Below are 12,340 nucleotides of genomic sequence, written 5' to 3'. Positions count from 1 at the left end.
GCTTCAGATTCTGTATCTCTCTCTGTGTGTGCCCCTCCCTCACTCACTCACTCGTGCTCTGTCTCTCAAAAATGAATAAACATTAGAAAAAAAAATGTTTTTAAATCACATGAGAAAACAGAGGAAAAACATTTCCTTAAGTACATAAAATTCACAAGTGTTAACCTTTTAGACTCCCATAAGAAATCAGGTTAAGTTTAGTTATTAAGAAGAAATGAAATATGTCAATACATATCCAAGACTGCCTTTAAATATATGTTTCAAAATAATTGAGGACAATAGACACAAAACAGAATCTCTGGCATTTTCACACAATCCAACTGCATATCAGGTTGAGAGAACAGACCTAATAATTATAGGTTTATAGAGTACTTAAAAAATAAAATACCTTAAAAAAATAACTTACGGGATACTTAAAAAAAATCTATAACACACCATTTTAGAAATCAAACAAGGTGCTGATTTGAATTATTTTATTGAATATTCAGAAAAGAGATCTGGAACAAACCATTAAAAGTTCACATATTAATATATATATGGTAAGAACATTAACTCAGCAAAGGGAAACGACCACACGACCATTTAAGAGGCCACTGATTCTAAAACACAGCATTGCTTTTTGTGCCACTACCATAAAAAAATGTTCTCAATTATAATAACCAACCCACTTTCAAGCATATTAAAAATGTAGGGGCACTTGGGTGGCTCAGTCAGTTAAGTGTCTGACTCTTGATTTTGGCTCAGGTCATGATCCTAGAGTCGTGGGTTTGAGCCCTGCTTGGGATTCTCTCTCCACCCTCCCTGCCCTTCCCCAGCTCGCGTGCTTTCTCTTTCAAAATAAACTTAAAAAATGTGAAAAACATGTACTTACAACAGATAAAAAAAATTAAGGCTCAAGTATCAGCCACTGTGTTTAGAATACACAGCATCACAGACATTCCAATGGAAGTTATCACTGTCCTAGAGAAAGCCTGTGAAGTTAACTTTTGTTTCTTAATGTTTATTTTTGAGAGAGAGAGAAAGAGAGACAGAGCATGAGCAGGGGAGGGGCAGACAGAGGGAGACACAGAATCCAAAGCAGGCTCCAGGCTCTGAGCTGTCAGAACAGAGCCCAATGCGGGGCTCGAATTCACGAATGATAACATCATGACCTGAGCTGAAGTCAGATACTTAACCGACTAAGCCCCCCAGGTGCCCGAGAAGTTAACTTCTGAAAGCCAAACATCTTACTAAGCATCTAAACACAAGCTGAAGTTTGCATATTATAAAATGTCTAGTAAGCACAGAGTGTATTCTTAAAAATAATAAATTAACAAATGACTCTTTAAAGACTGTAAAAACACCATATGTGTGTATGCATATACAGCTATAACAATAGCAAGGCCCAGATTTTGCTGTGTACTGCCCACTAGCTATGTTAACCTGGGAAGATTCCTTAACCTCTTAATCTTTCTGTGCCTTAGTGTCCTCTGTCTAGAAAACAAAAAGCAAGACCTATTTTCATATGGATCCCTTGTGGGTTAAATGAAACAATGTATGGCCAGTGCTTAATATAGTGCCTAGCACCAAATTTTTCAAGTCCTAATTTAAAACAGGGAGTTACTTGTGTGTTCAAAACCACATAGGCAACAGTGAAAATATACAACTACATGCCAATTTAAGGAAGGCAGCTCAATCCCAAAATATAGCTGCTTCAAAATGCTCAAATTTACACTATTTTCAACATCATTTAAAGAAAAAAAACCCACCTTTCCGCTTCTTCACTTTATTTTCTTTACAAGGACTATCTCTTGGTGAACTATTGTTACTTGGAGCTGTCAAATCAATTCCTAACAAACTATACAGTTTTTTTCGATCTGGAGCAGGGAAGTGTTTTTCAATTAGTGACTGCAACACCCCTCTGTTTATAGGAGAAAAAAAGTGACAATTAGTGGTTCAGTTTGCCAAATAGTTTATTATATGTAAAGTCTTACTGAATATATTTTTAAAATACATTTCCTAAAAACTAAATACTGTATACTTTGTTCAGTTTTACAAAACAGTGATAATCCAGCTGAAATAACTTTAATATTGTAGGTCAACGCTAACTGAAATAAAGTTCAGGCCAAGCCAAATATGCAATTTTTACATTTTCTAGTAACTACATTAAAAAGTAAAAGAAAACTAGACAAACGTTTTTTAATAATACATTTCAGGACATATTCTAGTATTATATATCAATGTATCATTTCAAAATGCAATCAGTGAGATGTAAAACATATACTTTAAGTCTTTGAATGAAATCTCCTGTGTTTACATTCACAGCGTATCTCAATTTGGACTAGCCATTGATAGGCACCCGTGACTAGCTCCTACCATTTTAAACAACATAGTAATAGGCACGTAAGTACAAAAGACAACAGATTAGCAGGTGCATGTTTTGTTTTTAGAAGCAGTTTTGGATTATATCCACCTTAAAAGGAACCACTTGAATGAATATATCGCCTGAGGCAAAAGATAGGTGGGGCAAAGGTTATTTTGCTAATTTTACTACCACAGTTAACATGGCTAGGGTAGGCAAATAAACTCAGAAACGATGTCTAAAAACTTCTTTTTAAAACTCTTTTTGAATATCCCATGATTGCGTGCAATTTTTATACACAGATTACTAAACTGGGGCAAACTCTACTTATTGTTCGTGCGGATAATGGTAATTTCAAACACACAACGCTGAAACTAAAACAGAAACTAATCCAAGCTGTCACACATTTCCAAGATCTACAAGACAAAAATCATACCCTTCCATTAGTTCAAATACTGGGCACAATATTGTCAAAATGCTTAACAACTGAGCACTCGTATGTTGTTTTCCAAAGGATATACTGTCATGGATCACACAGAACTGCAAAAACTAAGATCAGAAAAACTTTAATGATGATATGGATGAATCAAAACTTTTGCCTCCAGGAAACGCGAACACTTAAAACTAATCTAAATAAAAACTTAAAACCAAAAACATTACTTGGCAGTTGAAACAAAATCATTCAATTCTCCTCCACCCTCCTCCAAGGCTTCTAATGTTCTAGCTTCTCCTGTCGACTGCAGACCAATTACGACACACTGGAGAGAAAAACAGAATTATAAATAATACCACGCATGTGGTTTCTTAAGATGTATTTTACATATTTAGTTAAGAAAAAGGATTTCAAACAAGAATGATCCATTATTGTACATACGTGCTCATTTATTTATTCTGTATATATCTGAGGCATGCTACTATGTGTAAAAAACTTAGCTAGGAAATAGGATTACAGCAGTGGACATAATTAAAGCCCCTGCCTCAGTTCTTTGGACTTCAAGTATATCTATATTTTGCTGAAAAGAAAAAACTGTATGGCAATAAATACCCACATGTCATCAGTAGTTATATCTATGGATGGCCAAATTATAGTGGTTTATTTCTTTATACTTTTTTGAGCTATCTAAATTCTTTAAAGAAATGTGTATTTTAAAGTCTGACTGGGGCGCCTGGGTGGCGCAGTCGGTTAAGCGTCCGACTTCAGCCAGGTCACGATCTCGCGGTCCGGGAGTTCGAGCCCCGCGTCGGGCTCTGGGCTGATGGCTCAGAGCCTGGAGCCTGTTTCCGATTCTGTGTCTCCCTCTCTCTCTGCCCCTCCCCCGTTCATGCTCTGTCTCTCTCTGTCCCCAAAATAAATAAACGTTGAAAAAAAAAAATAAATAAAATAAAGTCTGACTACATTAATACTTTTACAACTCTCAGAAAGAGCAGGCTTTCCAAGCAGAAAACCTGAACACACAAGACTAGAAAACATAACCAAAGAATAAATCTATTAATGTGTTCTTCAACTTACTTTTCCATTCTTGATTTCTTCTCGAGCTAGTTGCACAACCCTTTTAACTTTGGATGCTATACACAAGTATTTGAAAAATCTCTGGTGAGCAGACCAGAACTGACCCCACATGGATTTCTTCATGCGTTGCTCAGCATCAATCAGATCTGCAGCTTGCTGAAATCGCTCTCTGGCAATGACCCACTGAAGATACACAATCAACATTTTAGATATTTCATCTGTAAGTGTGAATTATTTAAAAATCACTGATTCGGGGCACCTGGGTGCCTCATTCAGTTAAGCGTCCGACTCCTGATTTTGGCTCGGGTCATGATCTCACGGTTTCTGAGTTCGAGCCCCGCATCAGGCTCTACGTGCACAGCATGGAGCCTGCTTGGGATTCTCTGTCTCCCTTTCTGCCTCCCCCCCACCCCACCCCCGCTCGTGTACTTTCTCTCTCTCTCAAAAATAAATAAACATTTTTAAAAAATGACCGATTCAAGCAAAATAATGTCAGGTGCAAGACTACTTAACATTAATTTAATAAACCAACTTCAGTAGCTTGGGAAGCTCTAAACAAATGTTTTTCAGGATGTTCACAGTTGCCTCGAAACTCTTCTTAGCAACTACAGTCATTTTAGGGAATAGTTGCACTGTAATTTCAAAACTATGCGACTTAAATAAATGGCTTTTTAAAAAGTTTATGCATTTAAGTGATGTCTACACTAAATGTGGCTCGAACTCATAACCCTGAAGATCAAGTCACATGCTCTTCAACTGAGCCAGCCAGACACCCCATTGTAAACAGATTTTCTATGTTGTTTTATTTATTTATATTTACTTGAAAGAGAAAAAGCGCGCGTGCACAAGCGGTGAAGAGAGGCAGAGGGGGAGAGAAAGAATCTGAAGCAGGCTCCACACCCAGCATAGACCCTGATGCGGGGCTCGATCTCATGACCCTGGAATCATGACCTGAGCCGAAATCAAGAGTCAGACGCTCAACCGACTGAACTACCCAGGCTCCCCAATAGCTTTTTTCTCCTAATAAATTACTTTAACAAAGAGAAAGCTTAGAAAATTAGGAAAGTAAGGATCTGGTGATTTATCTGTTGTTTTACAGCAAAATATACTCTTGTGGGCTGACAGACATTAAAAATACTAGGAATTAAGAAATAACTTCTCACCAGCTTGACTGCTTTGTTATACATTTTCACATAGCTCTGAGAAAGAAGAACTTCCTCAATTTTGAAGGTCACTCCAGTAAAGCTCAGCTGTCGAGCAATGTACATTCCTCTAAGTTTCATATCCATAGCAACTATTTCCATGGCACCAACACCTCTGAATAAAATTAAAACACACAGTAACTATCATTAAATATAGTAGGGCTTTAATATAAGTGGAAAAGGTTTTAGCAGTAACACCTCTTTTAAACTGCAACTGAGAACAAATAGTGTATACCGTAAACTACCTTACCTCCGTTCTACTGCTTGGATAAAATCACTGAATTCTCTAAATGGAGTTCCCTCACCCCATATTCCAAGACGGTTCATATAGGCCATGTTTCGTGGTTCAGAAGCACCTGAAAAATCCCAAAACAAAACATGTTATAGCTGAATAAATAACTCACACATGTATCTTTCAAATAAAATAACAACTCACCAGTGGCACTAGCATAAACAACTCTGGCCTTTGGCAATTTGTTCTGAAGCTCTAAAACTGCCAAGCCTGTCTTGGTTGGCTTCGAAGAACCAACAGGACATAAGTTTTTTGCTTTATGGCATTCGTCAAAGACTATCTGTACAGAGTGAAATTAAGGAACATATCACAGTAGCAAGTATTTCTAATCTTTAAAGAAGATTTAACTTTTATTTCCTTAAGGTCTTGGGGAACATCCCAAATTTCTGTGGTAGAGGAGTGGGCCAAGTTCAAGATAATCAGGAAGGGAGAGCTGCCACGGATAATAAGCCCCTGAGCATTAACTTTTTAAAATAATACCAACATACCCATCATACAGCTTTGTAAAACCTATAACATTTTACCTTATTTGCCTCAGATTCTTTTTAAGATCACAAACATAAATGAAGCCCTCTACGTGCCTCTCTTTGATGTAACCCCTCCCTTTCAAGTCTCAGAGGCAACCTCTGATTTGCGTATTTCTATTAACCTGATATTTAATTCTTGATTAGAATGGAGGAAAGGATCCACCCTGGCAAGAAAGGTCCACCACACAATTTTGGCAAATTCTCTAAGTAGAAGTACAATTGGTAACTAACTTAATGAGCATTTTAAAAACTGGCATTCCTCATGCAGGACAGCAAAAGGTTTGCCATGGGTAAACGGGTTTGAACATCACTAAGTTCAGTTTTTTCCCCTTAGTCGTCTCAGGTGCTTTACTATATCAATATGCACCGTGAATCCCCAAAAAGAGGAATATAGCATTCATCACGTCCCACACCTCTTAACATTTCCCTAAACCAGGAGCTTACATACTGGTCTCCTATATGGCAGCTACAAAACAGAATCAACTTTCTGACCCCTTGGATGCTGAGCTATCCTAAAAGCTCTCATCCCAGCAATTGCAGTTAACCTCAGGATGTAGTTTTCCAAAGGTTTATTCTCACATGCACTTTTGTGTCATTAAAAAACATAAAAACATTTATTGAAAAGGATACCACTCCATCGAAGTCATCACCACACCAATGAAGAAGTTGTTTTAATCTAGTTTTGTATTTACCACCAGACTGACTTTCACCAATAAGGGAAGAATAGGTAGCAAAAATAACACCCTTTTTCACGCTCCCGTTATGTTTGGAAGAAATTTTTCCATATTTAAACTAAAAAAGAAAAAAGAAGTTATAAATATACCTTTTTCTCTGAAACATTTATCTTACCTAAGCTTCTATAGCAGGAAACTGGTGAGTCTATCATGGGTTTTAGGGAAGTCAAAGGACCCCTAAGACCATACACAAAATTTCTTCTACATACGTATACACACACACGTACCATTGTATGCATGTACGTACACACACACACATAACTTCATGACATAAGGATCCAGTTTTCATCAAAGTCTCAAAAACCTTTTTTTTTTTTGAGAGAGTGCTGGCAGGGGAGGGGCAGAGGGAGAGGAAAAGATTCCCCTAAGCAGGCTCCAAACCCAGCAGGGAGCCACCCAGGCCCTCCTCAAAAAACTTCTATCAACAACAACAACAAAGATTACAGGGGCTCCTGGGTGGCTAAGTCAGTTAAACATCCTACTCTGGATTTCAATTCATGTCATGATTTCGCCACCATGGGATCAAGCCCCGCATGGGGCTCTGTGCTGGATGTAGAGCCTGCCTAAGATTCTCTCCTCTCTCCCTCTGTCCCTCCCCTACTCCCTCTCTCAAAAACAAAACAAAAAGCCGAAAGGTTATAAACCAAGCTCCCTTCTAAGAAAAAAGTCACGATATTCATTTTACAAATATTTATTGTGCACTTGCTATATGCCAAGTCACTGTCAGTCCTGTGTCATATATAACGAGCTATGCCAGTCAGTTTTTTAGTTTGAGCTGTTGGTTATCAAGTCAAGAACCAGCACCACCAATCCACTCAGTCATACCCCCCCCCCCAAAAAGCCGATGATGAGCAAGGCAACACTGAACCAACTTAGGGCCACATGGAATGCTTGTCCTTACTTATTTTCAAAAGGCTAACGGGGAGGCACCTGCAGGAACCAGGTCTGTCTATTCCACCCTGGTAACTCCAGCAGTTGGTGCACAGGAGGAGGTCAGTAAGGGTTTGCTAAATGAACATGAAGATTCTTATCACATTAAACTGCTTTAGATACCTACCCACATTTTCTTCCACTTGACAGTATTGTTCTTACATAAACGCAGGTACAGATACACAAATCTACCAGACAAATCTCCAAATCAGTCTCCAAAAGTCAACAATTCCCTATGTGCTGTGATGGGCACACTACCTGTCCACACAGCTTTACTACAGTGCACCCTTCTACACACAGTTGTGAGCTTCAGCATATAAAGTCACCTCAGAAACAAAGACCAACACTGAAGACTGAGAATAAACTCCGTAACGACAGAGACAAGGCCTATTTTGTTTGTCACCACCCAACCGTACCTGGCACAGTAGCTGACGTACAGTAATCCACAACCCAATGAGAATGGCTAGCCCTCAACTAATGCTTTCTGTAAAATAACTCACTTGATCTTTGTAACTCTACAAAGTAGAACCTGTTATCATTCCAATCTCACAGATGAATCAATATTTACTGAATGACTGAATAGAAAACTTTCATACCTTATTTAATGAATGAACCAAAATGTTTTTTGCTCCAATATCCCTCAAATCTCTTTCAGCATCATACTTCAAGTCATTTGAAACACTGAACCTGCCACATAAAAAAGAAAAAAAAAAAAAAAACACACACACACAAATTAAATGCAAATTCCATCAATCTAGCAGTACTCAGGATAAATAAAACCAGGCCTCGACACTTAAAAAATACACCTACTCAGTAATAAAACCCATCTCACATGCGTAAGTAATTATTCACAAAAGAAAGCTTACACAGTCTTTGGCACTTACTTACCATAATGCTCTTTTTCTACTCAACAAATAATTTTCATAGATGATTCCTGCTATCGTCCTTCCTTTTCCTACACCAGCACCATCACCTATTAAGAAGCCAGCACGATCTCCATTAGGTAGGAATGTTTCATGTTGCTAAAAAAGAGAAAGTTGATAATTAATCTACTCCTTCAAATACCTTAGCCATCAGTCTTTTAAACAGGAAAACATTAATGTGATTTATGCGTATACAAATGACATACACTTTGGCTTAGTATGAATACTTTCTTTATATTTACTAAGTATTGTTTCTTGCCACACTCACATGCACCAGGTAACTGAAGTCAACAAACTGATGAGCATTCTCCCATACCTGTTTCAATGCTTGCAGAGTCAAATACAAACTTTTAATCACACATAAACATGGGGGATGGTTAGCTGTTTGGCCATTCCTTATTTTACAGAAATGGAGTACGACAGAAGCCCTCTCAAGACAACTAGCATAACTCTAATTCATGGTTTTAAAAGACAGTACCATACCCATACACTAATACCACAGTTTATTCAAACACCCACAAGGGTATGGGCTTTTAAGTCTTTTCCAGCATTCTACCACCAAAGTTAAAAAAGCTGCAACAAATAGTCATCCACCAAAAACAAAAACAAAGTCAACCACCCATCTATCCATCTCTTTAGTATATATGTTCTCAATCTAATAGTTCTGTTGAATAGACTTCCAATAATACACTTGTTAGGTCAAAGGATATATGTTATTTTTTCAAGCAAGCTCTGCGCCCAACGTGGGGCTTGAACTCGTGATCCCGAGATCAAGAGTTGCAGGACTCCAAGATCAAAAGTTGCATGACTGAGCCAGCCAGGCGCCTTATGATATATGTATTTTTAATTTTAATACACATTCCAAAAAGGCTGTAACATTTGTCATTTCTAGTAGAAATGTGCACCTCCTGAATCCATGCTACCTCTTTAATTATCAGACACGTGAAACTTCTATAAAAATCACATTCACAAGTTTTTCATGCAAGGAAAACGTAACCTTTGCATTAAAACAACTATATTATATGGACCAGGATTCAAAGATAAATATTGTATGTAGCTACGAAATATTATTGCTTACCTGCGCTGCGTAAGTAATTGCCTCAAGCTGTAACGCTGATAACCAGCCATTATCAATGGTTTCTTCCGAAATGGATGTTTTGTACCAAACATCAGGAGGAGTAACACTGGATAAAGAACTAGTTTCCACTACAGCATCTGGATGACGTAGGCCAATTTTTACTGAACGAAAAATTTAAAAAACTTCATTTTAATTTTTCTAGGTAATAACACTTCCAGTTTTATTATATGATATTGCCATATTTTTCCTATCATAGAAAAAGTAAAAGTAAATAAGTATACACTTCAGGATTCTATAAAGGCATTGATGGGTGGTAAATTACTATTTAAATTTGACTAAAAGGACCTATTTATCAAATACTCATGCTTTAAATAAAGACCCGCTGATTAAAAAAGTCTAGAAAAATATGGACTTGGTTTATACCACCAGGTTCTCCAATAGCAACAAACACAATCCTAGATTTGGGAATTTATTTGAATGAATCATTCCCTTGCATCAGTGAAACAAAAGTTTGGAATGTAATTTTATTTTGAAAGGGATTTTAATGGAAATCTTGGCCATAAAATTAAACAGCAACTAATTCCCCAAAATGCATTATGTGAATAGCTTTAAACAGAGGTCAGCAAACCTTTTCTATATATAGTCAGACAATAAATATTTCCAGCTTTGCAGAGTATCTGGTGTTACTGAACATCGGTATTGTAGCAATGTAAAAGCAGCCATAGCCAATAAATAAATAAACTCACGCACATGGTTATGTTCCAATAAAACTTTATAAAAACAAGCAAAAGTCCAAATTTAGTTTGCTGACTTTGGTTTCAAGGGCCATGGATAAACTCTCAATCCTTTTATGAACTATTATGGGTGGGAGGGGGAAACTACCCATTTCGGATACCATAACCTGAAGTTCGTAGTTTAAAAATGTATACAGGTATGTAAGTATATGTGTATGTATTATTTTTAAGTAGCTTACACATCCACGTGGGGCTTGAACTTACAACTCTGAAATCAAAAGCTACATGTTCTACCAGCTGAGCAAGCCAAGTGCTCTTTAAAGTTCGTCAAAAAACAATTATTTTTACTGTATGTTCACTAACTTGGATTTAAATTAAAAAATAAAATTTAATTAAAAAAATTGTTTTTCTTTTACTTCTAAAGTTCATTTTAGGGGCACCTGGGTGACTCAGTCAATTAGGTGTCTGACTCTTGGGTTTCAGCTCAGGTTTCAGTTCTCACAGTTTATGACATTAAGTCCCGAGTCGGGTTCTGTACTAACACCATGGACCTGCTTGGGGGTTCCCTCTCTCCCTGTCCTTCCCTGGCTCGCTCTCTCAAAATACATAAACTTAAATAAATAAATAGAGACACCTGGGTGGCTCAGTAGGTTGAGCGTCCAATGTCGGCTCAGGTCATGATCTCATGGTTCATGGGTTCAAGGCCCCACACATCCAGCACTCTGCTGTCAGTGTGGAGCCCGCTTTGGATTCTCTATTCCTCTCTCTTTCTGCACCTTCTCCTCTCCCACTCACATGCATGCACGCTCTCTCTCAAAAATAAACATTAAAAATAAATAATTTCTTTTTAAATGGCCAGAAAATTATGGGAGCTTGAAGTCCATACACAGTTGGTAAACAGATTTTTTTAGTTCAAGTGGTAATATTAGTGGCTTTTTATAGAAACCCAGAGTACATAAAAGATTCTAGCCATGTGTATATTTTTTCCATCTTATCACCACCATATAATGAGAGTGAACATTTGTTTTTTTTTTTTGAGAGGGAGGGAGTACATGCTCGAGGCAGGAGGGAGGTGGGGAGAGGGAGAATCTCAAGCAAGCTCCATGCTGAACTGAAGCCCCACTGGGCTCAAATGCACAATCATGAGATCGTGACCTGAGTGAGCCTAAATCAACAGTCGGGCACTTAACCAACTGAGCCACCCAAAGTGAACATTTTTCTACTAAAGTTAAAAACTATTAATTTTCAGTTTGACATAGTATAGTGGTCACTGAAAAAATAAAACAGGGTTGTTACGGCAAAAAGGGAGAAATGTTAAGGTACACTATTGAAATAAATAGCACATTGTATTTTTAAGATTCCCATGCTTTTGTTTGCATAAAGTATATAAAGCTAAGGTACAGACTTACGCCTCTATAATTCACTATGATTTTATACCTGCTGCTGACATGAGCAAAATTAACTTGAAACAAAATAAAGCCCAAGCTTTTTTACTCTAAGTTTTAAAGGACTTCAACCCAAAACAGTTTTAACTTTCTGTAGGAAAAAATACACCAGTAAAATTTTCACCTAGATATTTTAAAACCTGTAATAATTTAAAACAGATTATAAGGCTCACACTTGTCAAATTCCAAGGTACCCAATATTGATAGATCCTAATAGGTAATAACATGTGTGGGAAAGTTACTTAAGTTCAAGAGGAACCCAAAAGTCTTTCATCATTTTGACAAATCCCAAAGACATACATTTTATTGGCATATATTCTGCGTAGGTTTCTGCATGACCCATTTCTTCTTCATCTTCCTCCTCTGGTTCATCTTCCTCTTTCACAACAGGGACCTTCTGTAACATAGAGCATGATCAGAGACTGGAGGTCCAGCCAACACACAGGAAAACTCCTCTGTAGGAATACTAGCAATCTTCAGTCTTGGAAACATGACATTCCTCTTCTATGTTCCCTCAAAGCTGGATCATACTTTGGTTCTTTCGTGCTTCTCTGATGAGCAAAGATAATCCATGCCCTACTCTCAGCTCTAACACACTGCTGGGTCACCTCAGGGCTCCACCTT

At 37.6% G+C, this 12,340-nt stretch overlaps 1 protein-coding gene across 4 annotated transcripts in view; it reads right to left on the bottom strand.

Annotated features, from left to right (window-relative positions):
- The window catches only part of SBNO1 (strawberry notch homolog 1), a 54,426-nt gene that overhangs the window by 22,082 nt on the left and 20,004 nt on the right, over positions 1-12,340 (bottom strand). For 3 of the 4 annotated variants that reach the window (XM_047088544.1, XM_047088545.1, XM_047088548.1), the window contains 11 exons: positions 12,017-12,113; positions 9,538-9,698; positions 8,425-8,558; positions 8,133-8,223; positions 6,503-6,664; positions 5,490-5,625; positions 5,304-5,409; positions 5,015-5,168; positions 3,852-4,034; positions 3,002-3,099; positions 1,749-1,900 (listed from right to left, as the gene is read on the bottom strand). In XM_047088544.1, coding sequence (XP_046944500.1) covers positions 1,749-1,900; positions 3,002-3,099; positions 3,852-4,034; positions 5,015-5,168; positions 5,304-5,409; positions 5,490-5,625; positions 6,503-6,664; positions 8,133-8,223; positions 8,425-8,558; positions 9,538-9,698; positions 12,017-12,113 — 1,474 coding nt within the window. The remainder of the gene's footprint in view (positions 1-1,748; positions 1,901-3,001; positions 3,100-3,851; positions 4,035-5,014; positions 5,169-5,303; positions 5,410-5,489; positions 5,626-6,502; positions 6,665-8,132; positions 8,224-8,424; positions 8,559-9,537; positions 9,699-12,016; positions 12,114-12,340) is intronic. The other variant, XM_047088547.1, reaches the window with a different exon arrangement.

This window comes from Lynx rufus, unplaced genomic scaffold (genome assembly GCF_022079265.1).
Source record: "Lynx rufus isolate CCGP_SWC_20201006 ecotype Redwood Valley unplaced genomic scaffold, mLynRuf1.p SCAF_24, whole genome shotgun sequence".
Lineage (NCBI taxonomy): Eukaryota > Metazoa > Chordata > Mammalia > Carnivora > Felidae > Lynx > Lynx rufus.
This window is presented reverse-complemented; position numbering and strand designations above follow the sequence as displayed.